The sequence below is a fragment of the Peromyscus californicus genome, unplaced genomic scaffold, assembly GCF_007827085.1.
Source record: "Peromyscus californicus insignis strain IS unplaced genomic scaffold, ASM782708v3 Scaffold_17__1_contigs__length_78620276, whole genome shotgun sequence".
NCBI classification, from domain to species: domain Eukaryota; kingdom Metazoa; phylum Chordata; class Mammalia; order Rodentia; family Cricetidae; genus Peromyscus; species Peromyscus californicus.
In genome coordinates this window covers 15,027,310-15,043,267 of record NW_026294469.1, presented here as the reverse complement: position 1 = coordinate 15,043,267, position 15,958 = coordinate 15,027,310, and the positions used below count along the sequence as shown (strand labels likewise).

The following is a 15,958-nucleotide window of genomic DNA, read 5'->3' as shown; positions in this document are numbered from 1 at the left end:
TATAGAAGATAGCTAAAACAACACTCACAGGAAAATATCCCATGGGCAAATTCCAATGACTATTTAGGGAAGAGTTGTGCTGGTATTCCAGAGAACAGCTCTAGAGAGCTGAAGAAATCCATTTCATGACACTTTGTGACTCTGGAATCACACCAGTGCACAATCATTTCAGAAACAGTTTAGTGATTTCTCAAAAAGCCAAGAATGCCCTACTATATGGCTCAATCATTCTACTCCCAGTCATTTACCTAAGAGAAACAAAAGCATGCCCAGAAACACTGTCAAAATCACTAACAACCCAAGTGTCTACCAACAGTTAAGTCAACCAGTCACGGTGGAATACTACACAGCCACGAAGGGGAGTGTGTTAGTAAAATAAATGACTGTCAAGACAATTCTGCTAAATAAAAGCAGCTAATCCCTGAGGAGAATATAACATCATGTTAATAGAAAACTTGTTTAAACATGCGAATGAATCCATAATGATGGTGGCTGCTTAGTGATGGGGAAAGACAATAATTACAAAGAGGCATGAGAACATTTCTGATGGTAAAAGATGTGGCCATGTGTATTACCTTGGTGGGGGGAATGGCTTTGTTGGGACACAGGTGACAGAATTCCTATGGAATTTTTATTTGTCAGTTTTACTGTGAAAATGGTTGGGAAAATATCCTTTGATTAGTTCAAGTGAAATAAGATCTTATTAGTAATAGAAGCAAACATTTCCCACATAAAAAATGTAATCTCTAGCCGGGCGGTGGTGACGCACGCCTTTAATCCCAGCACTCGGGAGGCAAAGGCAGGCGGATCTCTGTGAGTTCGAGGCCAGCCTGGGCTACCAAGTGTAGTCCCAGGAAAGGCGCAAAGCTGCAGAGAAACCCTGCCTCGAAAAACCAAAAAAAAAAAAAAAAAATGTAATCTCTAATTAAATATTAACAAAGAGCCAAGCAAAGTTTTAACTGTATCTGATATTTCAAATTATCACTTAATTTACAAGTGGCAAATGCAGTAGAAAGATTGATATGGTCCCAAAAAGCGTAGAATGAGGATGATGATGCTGAACTGTGGGATGGTTCCGCCAGCTGTGGAACTGAATGTCGCATGACCTAAGGACTAAAGAATGAAACGGCTGAGGGAACTAACTTCTGAGCAGAAACTGTCCTAGCTCACAGTTCAGGTGAGTAGGATATCATGAAAAGATCACGTGGCAGGCCCAAACTGCTCACTTCACACATCCAGGAAGAAGTCAGGGATCCAGGATCCTTCCAGAGGACATGTCCCCAATGACCTAAAGGTCTTTCTTTAGGCTCTGCATCCTAAAGGTCCAACTACCTCCCAAGAGTCCCAAGCCGTTAACACTTGGTCCTTGGGTGGACACTCATCGACCAAGCTACAGTACCCTTAACTAGGAAATGGAAAAACCTTTCCCCTCTCCTGGGCCACAGTCAGGAAAACTGTGATGAAATAAACAAGTCCCAGAGCTAACTCCAAGAACATGCTACTGTCCTTTGTCACCACTGCAGCAACTCTGGGGACACCCGACGTCCAGAGGGCTGTGAACTGCAGGTTGCAGGCTGCAGGCTCCCTCTTGCTCTCTTCTTTAGCAACTTGCACACTTTGTTTCCCTGCAGTTCTGAGCTCCCAGGCCATGCGAAGGAATCATAGGATCCACGCAGGGAGCTAGGGAGGTTGGTCCCCCTGGGAGTCTCACATTACCTGACCGGCTCATGAGAAGGCACAGGGCCATTCCTTCAGGCCCTGGCTGTCCTCAAGCTTCAGCCATCTGCTGGCTGCTGTTGCTGGCCCTGACCTTGGCACTGAGCAAGTCTTGACTGTTCTCTCCTTCCCTCTGACTTTCCAGCCTTCTGTCCAAGACTTTGAGTTCTCCAGCACAAAGGAGGCCAGTCCTCTCTTGTCAAGGCTCCAGGTCCCCCTTGCATGGCTTCACGACTCCACCATTCTGGCAGCTTCCAGAATCACTGACTGCCACCAGCTGTCTGGCAGTTCTGGCTGACAGGCTGACATCCATCCTGCCGATCTCTGTCTCCCACTTGGGGCCAATGCTCCCTCTGTTTTCTCATTTCTGAACACCAGATTTACTCCACGCTGTCTCCCAACCTCCCATCTCACCCAGCTCTTCAAGATCATGTTTTAAATAAAGGTATAGACTCATCCCATCTCCTTAGCTCCTCTTGACTCTGTCCCTCACCCCTGACCCTCACCAGGTAAATCAGGGAAAACTGCAATTTATCTTATGTTGGCAGCTCAATGTCGCATACTCCTTGAAGGGGCATCCCTCTGAAAGAAGGCTCTTCCTAATCCCACTTGCATGGCCTCTCCTCCTCCTCCTCCTCCTCCTCTCCCTCCCTCCCTCCCTCCCTCCCTCCCTCCCTCCCTCCCTCCCTCCCTCCCTCCCTCTCTCTCTGTGTTCATAGTACTGGGCATTGAACCTAAGGCCCCATGCAGGTGAGGCAAGCCCTCTACCACCCAGCTACAGCCTCAGTCATAGACAGCCTGTCTTTTCCTAGCTCTTCTATGAAGAAAGTTCATTTTCTTTGTGGTAATTATGACAATGGAAACTATATTTGTTGGCTCCCTTTTCTGTACATAAATGTGTAATCCCTAGGAAGCTAAGGATTGGGTGTGTGATTCCAGCAATGCTGGATGAACGTGTCCAAGCTTGGGGCACACACTCAATAAATAGTTGCTATATGCAAACTATAAGTTTGTAGGACTAGTGTCCCCTGAGCACAGCATGTCCCAAAGCAAACCAGAAGCACGGGAGCCTCTATTGTAAGACAATGCTTAGTTACTTCTCATTGCTGGCCTTGGAGGGAGCAGTGGGGAAGGGGGAAGTGTGCAAGTATTAAAGAACCAGGGCTGCGTTTTCTGAATAGGAAATTGTAATCTGTAATCTTTGTATAATTCCAGTGGAAAACAGACAAATAAGAATTACTTGTCCCACTACAAGAGCATGCCAGACAGGGGTAGTGCCACACAAGGCTTACTTCAGAGCATTTCATTGTGTCTCAGCTCTGTGGGGACCAGACCCATCTGTACTTTCTCTGGTGAATGATACCTGACCCTCCTGGTTACTGACCTCAGCCTCCATTTTATGCAAGACATGTTCTCATTTGCAAACAGAATTATAATACAGATACTTAAGGTTACTGGGCATATCTTCTATGTAAATGAGGGAGAGAAACTATGCAAATCCCACTTTCCAAAGGAAGAAAACAGGAAGCAGAGGTTATAAGCAGTCCGTGGACTTGTTGGTGGTGAAGATGTAGGAAGAGGGCATCGAGCTGGTTGCTAGATGGGAAAGCATGGCTTCTGACTAACACTCACCTAGCAGGAAGGACATGAAAAAGGCAGAATGGAATACTGCTGGAGTGGAGAGCCCTGAAGGCAGAAAACCAAGAACACGGACCAGTGTGAAACACTCCCAGCAAGCACACACTAAAACAATCTTGAAAAGTCATATGAACACTGGCTTCTCTGGGCTGCGGTCCTACTTAGTATTTGTTCACCAGTTGAACAAAGGTGAGTCATCTTCACTGCATGGTTTTGCAGGCCCAACGTGCAAGGTCTTAGACCACAGGAGGTAAGTGAGCCCCAGTTTAGAAGCCTAGGGATAAATGTATAACTCTTGAGTGCCCAAAGCTGGAACAGAGGCACAAGAGTATAGATCCACAATATGTCCAATGTGGACAAATCAGGGACATTGTATGGGACAAATGTCATTTTCTTTGCACTTAGCCTATACAGAAGAATCAAATAAGGGGAGAGAAGAGAATAGACAATAAATTTAAAAGAGGAGCCCCAGGACATCCTGGTTTGTTCACTGGATAATTTCCTTGGGGCTGAACTACAGTGAGGATGCGCACTCATGTCAACAGCAACAAGGTTGGAAGGTCCATGCAGAACCCAGATGTGAGAGCTCCCACCTGCGAGCTTAATCATGTAGGACCTGTCACTAGACAGCAAGGAGGCAGTCAAGGTTCCCAAGAAGGAAAAATCACCCATGCAGAGCTGTAGTTCAGAAAAGAAACGGGATATAGCCTCCTGCAGTGTCCAATTCCAGGCATGGTTTGGTTCTTGAACTACAGCAGTAATGGTGAGGAGTCAGATCCCACACACATGCAGGAACAAAAACCTTTAGTATCTGTTGAAGACAGGCATTCTTGAGGAGGTCAGGGGCTGATGCAGAGCCCCCAGAATCTAATGCACAAAGTCACTCTGTGATGTCACCAAACCCCACATAAACTTACTCCATCAATGGGACCTGCATGCCTCCTCTTGTGCACTCAGGGTGGATGCAATGGATTAGTTAGGAGCACATTTTCTTTCCAGAGCCTCTTATTGCTTGTAATGAGATTGTTATCAAGACCTAGCGGCATACAAGCAGGAATCCCACAGCCCAAAGAGCAGACAGCTTCTTCAGCTGAATGACAGAGCTTCCACTGCATGGGTCCATCAATTTCTTTTTGTCAGGGTGACATTAGGTGTCATCATGAAGAAAGATGATGTCCTTTGCACTGCATTCCATGAGATTTGGAGTTTTTCTCAGCAATGTTTAGTTTAGTTTTTTTCTTCTTCTTTTTATCTAAGTTGATCAGCCAATTTAAATTTTTAAATGCTCCATTGAACAGTGGAAATCTCAACTCCACTGACACAATTAAAAACAACAACAAAAAATTCTAAGCAGATCAAGTGATAGAACACAGCCAGCAAGTATTTGGGATCCAGGAAAGCACAGAGATCACATCTAAGTAAAGAGCTGTGACTTGAAAGCCCGGACAAGGAGGACATGGAGGCACATGTAGACACTAGCAAGGTCAGCACAAGAAATCAAGCCAAAGAAGACAGACAGGGAGGGAAGCAGCAGGGCTCACATAGAACAGATGGTCCGTCTGGAGAAGGCAAGCGGGATGAGGAAGACGCCAATGCCAGAAAGCGGCACACACGGTAAAAGTCAAAAGCATGGCTCACAGGAGAGTACAGGGTGAGCAGCAGTAACCAGCACCGAAGGAAATACCTGGAAGCAGAGATGACCACACAGGACAGACAGTCACTGGACAACTGGAGCAAGTGGGTTTTCAAGGGTGTCAACGAAAGTGAAAGTTCATTAAGGGGCTTGAGCTGGAAGCAGAAGCCAAAGCTTAGGCAAGCTGCCTGGCCCCCATATCCCCAAGACTTGGTGTCCCATGCGGCTTCCAGGACCACGAGGTATCCAGGAGGGCCAATCACTATGCACCTCGAGTCTTAAGGGGCTCCTGCTCAGCCATACCCCAGGGGCAGGTTAGCCCCAGGGGCAGGTCATAGGCAGGTGTGGCAGTTACCTGCTGTCACTCTAGGGGCAGTGTTTCAAGGTCAAAGCTGGAACAGCTATCCACTACAAAATCCATTTGGGGAGATTATATTAGGATCCTTCAGATAATCACATATGTGCAAAATGACATGCTCTAAGAACTACCATTACTACATCACATGTATCAGTGAAAGACTGAGTGCATGAATACAGGTGGGCTGGGGTGAAGCAGCATGCAGAGAGAAGCAGTTTGGCAAGCTGTTGAAAGGAATGCTTCGGCTCCAAGCCCTGCTATGGAAAGAAGACCAAGACAGGACCAACAAAAGGAAAAGCAAGGGAAGGGAAAGCTTGAGAGGCGTATTGACATCTGTGTAAATGATCCAGAACATTGATGTCATCATATAGATGTACACTGGTCCCAGAAGTACACACATTGAGTCACTAGGATTGTCCCTTTTCAAAGATAGGAGGAAGAACCACTACCACTGTCCTCCCTCTCTGTATAAAACATTTTATACAGCACACAGGTAAAGTCCATAGAACAATCAGGGAATTTAAAATAGCTTCGTCTGTGTTATACTCTAGTAGCTCCATTTCTGGGGCCATATACTTAGAAAAGTTAAATTCAGGATCTCTGCATGTCTGCATGCCCATGCTCATCATAGCATTGCAGACAATAGTCAATATGTGAATGCAAGTCATATGTTCAACAACAGAGGAGTGGATGAAGGAAATGCCATAGGAAAATTTAATGGAAAAACATTTTAAAACAAGAAAATATTGCTAGCTGTAATATACATAGGTGGGGTTTCTGCTAAGTTTAATAAGTCATCCATATAAAGACAACATACAAAATACTACATGGCTCTTTTGTCTGTCTGTCTGTCTGTCTGTCTGTCTATGCTATCCATCCATCCATCCATCCATGCATCCATCTATTATGCAATACTAGAGATTGAACCTAGGACTTCTCATATGGTAGGCAAGCATTTTCTTACTGAGCTTTGATCCCAAACCTGCATACTCCGTCTTGTATGCAGAGACAGCTAAAATGTCACAGATGTAGATGAAGACTATAGAACAGGGGTTACAAGGAGAACAGGGAAAAGGAGGATGAGAAATTACTGCTGAATGGGTATACGGTGAGAGCTATCCAGATAAGTGAGAGATACACTCTAATAGCATTCATGGTGCCTGTAGTTAATATGCTACTGCCTAGCAGGGTGGGTCTCACGCTGAGTCTCTGATCACACACACCACAAAGCACCACACCGGTGGCATGTACCTTACTACCTTGTCTAACTGCCTAAGGGGATGCCATTACTGCATTTATCCTCCCCCAGGAAGAGGGAAAACCTCTGCAGGGACAACTATAGAAGCCAGGTCATTTGAGCATCCAAGGTTTCTGAACATTATTCTGGAAAGCAGATAGGCAACTCCTGCTTAAGCAAGCAGTGGCACTATCTCAAGTCGGAAGACAGAGTTCATGCTAACAAGGTCTCTCAGTGTTTATCATAGCATCTCCACAGGAAGTCCCTCCTAAAATCTGGCCCCAAGAATCCTCCAAGGTCCTCGTACTAGGAAATTCTGCCTAGACCTCATCCTAAGTGACCTCTCTAGTCTAAGCCCAAGGACTGATTGTCTTAAGATAACTTTAGCCCCTTGGGTCCACTCACTCAGCCTGCTCAGTCAGACCACCACCCAACTGCCTCCTGCTACCATTCCCGAAATGCCCCGCAAGATGGAGACAGCACTTCAGGGAGAGGATGAGCATGTGTTCTGCCTCTCCCAAGGCCCATGGCCCCACATTTACTTGTGCTGTAGTTATTATGTATTTGTTTCCTTTGAATACTTGAAATGAATGGTTCAAATATTCCTTTAATTTTGTTGTCTTTCAGAAAGAAAATATTTAGAACTTCTCTGCTCAAAAAGCACATTTTCCAAATTGAGGCATTTTTTAAAGTCTGATTTCATTACACAGTTGCGTCTTGTAGCCTTGAGGATATTTGTAAACAGTTCCAGCTTTCTCATTTTGTTTTGGCACAATCTAAATTCCAATTTCATGAAAATTAGTGCTGTACTCTCTGTTTCTAGAAGACTGCTTTAAACAACTCTGTCATAGAATGGGAGATGGATTTACCTTAATATCCTTGTATTGGTTTAATTTTAAAAACTTTTCATCAGTATTTCCTTTCTGGGTCAATATATCTGTGATGGCTAATCTTGGTTGTCAACTTGACTACATCTGCAATTAACTAAAATATAAGCATCTGGCATACCTGTGAGGAATTTTTCTAGATTGGACTATTTGAGGTGGGAAGACACATCCTAAATCCAGATGATTCAAAGTGGAAAGATGCACCCTAAATTCAGATCATCTGAGGTCAGAAGATCTGGGCCACACCTGGTGGCAGTCAACATAAAAGGACATGGAAGAAGTAAGATTTTTCTTTTTGCCTGTTGGGCCTCACTCTTGTTGGCAAGTTCATCTATCTTGATGCTGAAGATAGATGAGGATGCTGAGGATTACTTACTGGTATTAGAATCTATTTCTTTTGGATTCCAATATAGACTGAAAACTAGCTGAGACATCCAGACTTACAGACTGAACAACTACTAGATTCCTAGCCTCCTAGTCAGGAGATAGCCATTGCTGGACTAACCAGACCACTGCTGTGGATGATTGGTTGATAAATAAAACACTGATTGGCCAGTAGCCAGGCAGGAAGTATAGGCGGGACTAGCAGAAAGGAAAATTGAGAGAACAGGAAGGCAGAGAGGAGAAGATGCCAGCCTGCCATCCAGGGAGCATCATGTAGAGGCAACAGGTAAAGCCATGGAACACGTGGCAATATATAGATTAACAGAAATGAGCTGAGTATAAGAGTAAGACTAGACAATGGTAGGCCTAAGCTAACGGCCGACCAGTTTAAATAATATAAGTGTCTATATTTTATAAGTGGGCTACAGGACTGCCAGGGCTTGGCGGAACCCGGAGAGAAAAACTCTAGCTACAGACTGTAGCTTATAACCCACTCTCATAGAGTTCTTTTTTTTTTTTTTTTTTTTTTTTTTTTTGGTTTTTCGAGACAGGGTTTCTCTGTGTAGCTTTGCGCCTTTTCCTGGAACTCACTTGGTAGCCCAGGCTGGCCTCAAACTCACAGAGATCCGCCTGGCTCTGCCTCCCGAGTGCTGGGATTAAAGGCGTGCGCCACCACCGCCCGGCTTCATAGAGTTCTTTTTAGTACAAAGATTCATTCTATGAGTTTTGTTCCTCTAGAACACTGACTAATACAATATAATTCCAAGTTTGATTAACGTCCAACATGTTAACATGCCTAAACAAGCCTGAGGAATGGAAAACTTTAAGCTCATGATGAAGCCCACTTTCAAAGTGGCTCAAGGTACCTGATGGGGCATTGTCACTGACCTGATTTTCCTAAGACTTTGAAAATTTAATCTCATTTCCAAATCAAGATTATGAGAGTTCTAAAGTTATAGACTTGTTCAGGGTTCAGGAATTACATTTACTAGCTGGGGTGGGGGGTGATTGCTAACAAAAGATACATGTTTCTCCATGCAAAACCATGACTATTATTCATAATATTTCAGTATATATCCTTTTCACTCTTAATCATACAGGGAAATATATAAAATCTCAGTAATAAATCTTAAAAATTCTATTGAGTATGTATCTCAGTAAAAATAGCTATGTGTCTCAAAAGAGCAAAAAATACTGATAGATGTGCAATTGCATTATAAATAACATGCAAAGAATTCAGCTGTCAAGCAATAAACTTCATAAAATGTCCATTATTGTGAGTACAATCAATGTAACACACTCAGGCAACAGCAGAAAAATGTGACTTGCCATTCAGGGGTCCAGTACATCCATCTACCTTCTGTCTGTCTGTCTATCTAGTTAGCTAGCATCTATTTACATCTATCTACCTATTATCTATCTACCTGCCTGTTTCCATCCACCCATCCATCTATCCAACTCTCCCTACATTCCTATTACCTACCCACTTGCCTGTCATTTACCTACCTATCTGCCTATTGGTTATCTATCTTTCATTTATCTATGTCTATATAACATTCATCTGTCTTTCTATTTATCATCTATGTTTCTATCAATCCGTCTGTCATCTATCTCTATTGTTACAGTCACAAAACAACAGACAAGCAAGGCTAGAATAAGTAGTAGTCAGGCTTAATGGACTCCTGGGACAATGAAACTGCAGTTTTGTCAGTTCAAGTCATTGTCACACAATTTTAAAATCCTCACATCGTGGTGTCCAGAAAGGATATGCAAATATAAAGAAAGGAATAAGCGCTAGAGAGCTGTGTTACTAGTCAGTGGGCAGTGGCTAAGGTGACCAAGTTCCTATGGCAACAACATGCCATGAAAGAGAATAGGAGCCTAGAAGGTGGCTGCTGTCACTGCTGTCCCCCAGTGACCAGTTTTCGGTGTCCAGGCTGTCTGGGAGTTTAACGTCAGTGGCTGCTTCAAGCTGAGGACCATGGAGCCCTCATGACTTAGAGCCACACAGATGCCTCACATCTTGCAAGCCCCATCTTGAATTGCCTCTGAAATTGCTACCCCTACTTTCTTTTCTTCTGGCATGTTTTAATCTTTGTTCCAGATAGACAGATTGGGGAAGGGGGTACTCAAGTGAGTGGTTTCGGAACCTGGATCCCAGAACTTCTAGTTCAGTCAGGGCTGGAGCTTCCAAAGTTTGGGAAGTAGGCCATGCTGTGCCGTCCTTTTCAAGTCCTGGGAATAATGTTTCTAAAGCCTGGGGCTCTGGATCTATGGACCTCCTGCCCTTATAACTTTCCAACTTGGTGGATCCCCAACTGTTCTTGACTAGTGAGTGGGTGATTCACTGGATTCTTCAGCCAATGTTTACCCTGGTTCTACCACAGACAGGCCCTGGTTCTGTGGAGGACACAATCGCAGAACCTGGTTTAGTCCCAGAAGGACTGGTTGCCTAGTGTGGGGGTCTGAAAGAAAATGGCCCCCAAAGGGAGTGGCACTATTAGGAGATGTGGCCTTGTTGGGGGAAGTGTGTCACTGTGGGGGTGGGCTTTGAGGTCTCTTTTGCTCAACCTTCCCTCTGTGTGACAGTCAGTTGGCTTCCTGTTGCCTGAAAGATGTAGCACTCTCAGCTCCAGCACCACATCTGCCTGTACACTTCCACACTCCTTGTCATGATGATAATGGACCAAACCTCTGAAACTGTAAGTGAGCCACCCCAATCAAATGGTTTCTTTATAAGAGTTGCCATGGTTATGGTGTCTCTTCACAGCAATAAGAACCTTAACTAGCCCCAGAGATGCTCAGTAAAACACTTCCACACACACAAAAGAGAATCTGAATGTGAAATACTGCTCTCATTTAAAAAAAAAAATGATCAAGGCAAGTGCAGTCTCTCATGTCTAGATTCCGGTGATGTACCACCATCCTTTCCCTGCCCTCTCTGCTACCTACAGACAATGGGCTTCCTGCAGTACTCCCCTGTGGTCAATGTTCTTTCCTCACCAAAATCACCCTCTAAGGGAAAGGGTTGGTGCAATCAGCATTTTACCCTCAGGGGGTAAGTAGCTTCCCAGCAAGTGAGCTGGAAATCTAAAGGCCTTCTTCTCTTCTCCAGCTCCTGCACTCTTGCCATTAAGGGTAACTGCTTTTAATTGTTCTAAAATTACAGGTCTTACCTTTCCCTTGTAAACACATCCTTGCATAATCACTGGCTTCCAGGAGTAATAATCAGAGAGTTTCTGGTGGTCTAACGCACTTGCCAAGTTAAATTCCTTCCATGCACCCATACACTTGTTTTCTCTTTTGGTAGGTCTTAGACTAATTACATAGCACCTCGGTGGGCTCACTTCCTTCTGATCTACATAGGTTTAGTTATTCAAAGGTGAAAACAATGTCTCTCTGACAAATTGCAGAGCTCATGTGATCTCTAGAACCATCCTTAAAGGGCAAATCAAGCATCCATACTTATTATTTTAGAGGGAATGTTTATATTTTATTTTTTGCTTTTATTTTTTATGTGTATGAGAGTTTTGCCTGTGTGCATATATGTGTACCACACATATGCTTGGTGCCCACAGAGGGCAGAAGAGGGTGTTGAATCCCCTGGGACTGGTGTTACAGACAGTTGTGAGTCATCATGTGGATGCTGGGAATGAAACCCAGGTCTTTTGGAAGAGAAGCCAGTGATCTTAGTGGCTGAGCCATCTCTCCAGTCCCAGAAGAAATGTTTATAATATCTGTAGGAAGCATACAGGAGGTGGCAAGATAATGAAAACATCATATCAAATGAAATCCCTGCTTAGTAAATAGTGTGGATGACAGAGAAACTCATCTTCTAAAGGAAAATTCTTCAGAATATGCCTTTTACTTATACGCTTTAACCAGTCTTTGTTTATTTCTTTATTTTATTATTTATTCATTTGGTTTTATTGTTGTTGTTGTTGCTTTTTTGAGACAGGGCTTCCCTGTGTAGTCCTGGCTGTCTTAGAACTTGCTCTATAGACCAGGTTGGCCTCAAACTCACAGAGACTGACCTGCTTCTGTGTCCTATAATGGAATTAAAGACATGTGCCACCACTTCTGGCTGTTTGTTTATTTTGAGATATGGTTTTGAGTAGTCCTCAATTTCACTATATAGCTGAATGTGACTTTGAACTCCCGATTTCTCCTGCCTTAACCTACCAAGTGCTAAGATTACAGGCACACATGAGCACCACCCACCTCCTCTCACCACTCCATGTAGCTGGTTTTTGCACTTGAGCAAAGGGAGATAACACCATGCCCTAGACTCACCTGGCCTCCTGTGGGGACGAGAAGGATGATGCAGATGCAGACAATGGAGATACACTAGGTCCAGATGAGGGTCCAGAAGAGTGGAAAGAGTTGTTGCTGAAGTTGCTGTATCTAAAAAGCATAGAGGTTTAGATTGGAGACGAGAGAGAGAGAGAGAGAGGAAGAAGAAGTGAATAATAAATATAAATAAAATTCAGCAAACCATCTAGCTTTTTGCAAGAAAAATATTTCTCAAGATTCTACTGCAAATAGTGATTATTTAAAGCTACAGAGATTTACTAAGTACTACATTTTGATAAGTCTTCATTAAAGAGGTTCCTTAAACTTCAAAACCCACTGGGTGGGAGGACTCATAACAAAAAGATTCAGAAGAATCATCACATCTCCTATTATTTTATAAAATTAATAGTGATCATAAATCAAGAACCCAAACTGTGCTCATCTGAACTATGATGATCTTTCTTGCTACTTGTGATAGTGCAATTAAAATGCCATCAGAGACCTGCGGATACAACATCTGCCTGCTAAAGAAACATCTTATTGTTGCACATTCTGCCGCAGGTCGTTCTGAACCCATCACATTCCTTTCCTATAATCCCATGGTGTGTCCATCTCCAGGCCTCTGGACTAGCCTACTGTTTAGAGATGAAGGCATCTATGGTTTCATCCAACAATCTGACTGAAACCTGCAGTGGTTATAATTAAATGAACTTTGATCTTTTCCCAGGCACCTCTACTAAACAGATGTCAGGATTTGTAGAAGTCTGCAGCCTCCTGTTTGCAGGAACATTCCTCCCATGCAGCTGTCATCACTGAGGGTGGCTCCCAGGAACCAAGTCACCCATCTGAAGCCTCACATAGAGCTGGCATTCATGTAAAGAGGCTTCCATCCCTATACATCTTGTCACAGGTGAGGCCAACTCATTCCTTAAACTGTTTAGGGACACTGTATTAGGATGTGTGGAACCCCGGGGGTCACCATGATGAACACACACAAAGATCTTTGTGGACATGAGAAATGTGAGCTGGACTCCCATCAACAGAGACTGCTGCTTCTGAGAAGCGATAGACTTTAGGGATGTCCCACGAGATGCTGGCGCCAGAAAACCACTTTATCGTTCCTAATGTTTACATGAGAAAACAGCACATATGAAAATGCTCAATGGTGCATTATTTAGCTAGTGGAGGGAGCTCAACCAGGTATGAGAAAGGATAGCCAAGGAAGCATGGATTCTTCTTCATTGATGGTTCATTGATTCTGCAACCATAAAAGCTGACCAATTTTTATAACTGGCATCATGGGAAATGTTGATAAATGGGCTGGATGGAAACAGTAAGACATAATATAGTTATCACATTGTGTAAAAATATTCTATAAAGAAAAAAATCAATTAAAAAGTATGTTCATGAGATATCTACTTTTAAAAAGTGGGAGATGGGTACAAAGTTTCAAGTTTTAATAATAAATTACTACAATAGAAAATATTCATATACCACCACTCTAACTCTGTGCTTCTAACTCTGGCAGCTTGGCCACTGCTTCATCACTCTGTGTGTTATCACATGTCAGACGTGGACTCAGAAATGGGCCCTCCCCATCAAGACTCAGGCCACAGGGCTGGCCAGTGTCCTTTTGTGTTATTGTGTCATTTTCATGGTTCTTGGCTTCTGGGGACTTGCTCCCCCTTTCCCTCCTCCCCTTCTTCTTCTTCCTCCCCCAAGCCCTCTCAGGTCACACTGAGATTGAACCTGGGGCTTTACAAATGTTAGGTGAATAACAACACTAAGCTGTCTCCTTAGACCTCTTTTCATTTCTTATTTTGAGACAAGGTCTTCCTAAGTTTCCCAGGCTGGCCTTGAACTCATGTAGAGCCCAAACTGGCCTTGAACCTATGATTCTCTGGAGTAGCTGGGATTGCAGGATTTTCTCTTGTCTTTAAAAATTTGCATTTTACATGTCTAGTAGATTAATTGCTTCTCCAGGTTAGCGCTGGTTTAATTTTTCAGAAGGATTCACAAACCATAGTCCATGGAGAAGGCAGAACAGCAAAGAATAAAGTCGAGGACAGGGCATTAATTGATGCCACAGAAAGGAGAGGCAGAAACAGAATGACTAGAGCCAAGCAGAGCCAGATGCTGCCACCACACAGGCTCCCAGCTTGGCTGTCCACCAGCTGCCTGGACACTGGCTTGTTACCCTTGCCACTGGAACTCACCCTCCAACTGCATGTGGACGTCCTGCTGAATGTTTTCACAGGATCAGGTTGCTGAAATTATGTTTAAATGACGTGATGGAAATAAACCATGTACAATGTGTTTTCCCCTCCTTTGGTTTTCCTAATGGCCAAGTAATTAATTCAAATGCCTCAGAGCCTGCCCAATTTTGCTTCTCAATTTCAGCCAAACTTACTGGATCATAATTCACTATTCAGCATTTTTGTGTGTGAGGAAGGAGGGTTCATTATAATGACTAATGGGTTGGTCTCTATTACAACCTATTCAATTGCACTCAGCTACTGAATAGCCAGATCTGTGGCCATACAGACCCACAACAAACACAGCAACTGGACATCAGAAAGTCAATCCCCACCAACAATATTGAGAGTCTTATTGGACGAATGACCAGCTTCACTTAGTTAAACTAAGGCAATCTTCACTTACAAGCATGTGCCTGTGTTTCACAATACACAAACACAGTAAGATGGGTAATTTACAGGTTCCTGTTATTCTCATTCCCAAGGACTATATTTACTAATGAAGAACCAAGGACCCAGAAAAGAACCTTTAGGTACTAACATCATTCCCAGGAAGTACAGAATCACCATAGCAGGCTGATCCCTTGCTGGGAAAGCTGAGGTTGCCAGTAACATCTTCCAGGCCAAGCCAGCTAGCTCTTAACTTGCATATAGATACTCTCTGGAAGGGCAGAAGGCTGGACTCACTGGGTAAAAACTGTGTGCATGACCACAACAATGTCAGGATTTGGGACTTGGGAGGGACCTATAGGGAACCCAGAGTTCTGAGCAAGAAGAACTAGGTCTCAAATATGTTCTAAGTATGGCTTCTCCTTTAGCTGGCTCCACCTGAGCTGATCTAATGGCCTCCTTCTCCAGCCAGCTTCTCCTCCCACCATGGCTTCCCACTTTTAGAAAGGAGAAGAAACTCCCTCCAGCAGGCTAAATCCATGTATGTCTAGCTGTGATGGTTTGAAAGAAAATGGCCCCCAAAGGGAGTGGTACTATTAGGAGGTGTGGCCTTGGTGGAGGAAGCATGTCACTGTGGGGGTGACCTTTGAGATCTCCTATGCTCAAGCTATGCCTGATATCACAGTTCACTTCCTGTTGCCTGTGGATCAAGATGCAGAACTCTCAGCTCCTCTAGCACCATGTCTGTCTGCACGCGCCATGTCCCACCATGATGATAATGAACTACACCTCTGAACTGTAAGCCAGCCTAATTAAATGTTCTCCTTTATAAGAGTTGCCATGGTCATGGTGTCTCATCACAGCAATAGAAACCCTAAGATGCTGGTAAACCTTAAAGGTGCCAGTGAAAGGGACATTTCAAGATTCTTTTAGATTGTATGTAACCCAAAGGGGTTGCCTGTCACAGATTAATCCTTCAGTTATCAGATGGAAGGTCTGATTACCCTGGAAGACTGGTCACTTCATGGTGGGAAGAGCTACTTCTTGGTTAAATTGTATAAGGCTTTATTTGGAACAAATTCTTGCTTGTCACTGAGGCTTGGAGGTCCCCACATTACAGGCTCTGGTGAACACTAGACCCTTGTTGACAACGCTCTGTCCGAAGAC

At 43.8% G+C, this 15,958-nt stretch overlaps 1 protein-coding gene across 1 annotated transcript in view; it reads right to left on the bottom strand.

Moving 5' to 3' along the window:
• The window catches only part of Fhod3 (formin homology 2 domain containing 3), a 428,882-nt gene that overhangs the window by 89,087 nt on the left and 323,837 nt on the right, over positions 1–15,958 (bottom strand). The window contains 1 exon segment of the mRNA XM_052741682.1: positions 12,147–12,257. Within this exon segment, the coding sequence (XP_052597642.1) occupies positions 12,147–12,257 (111 nt within the window).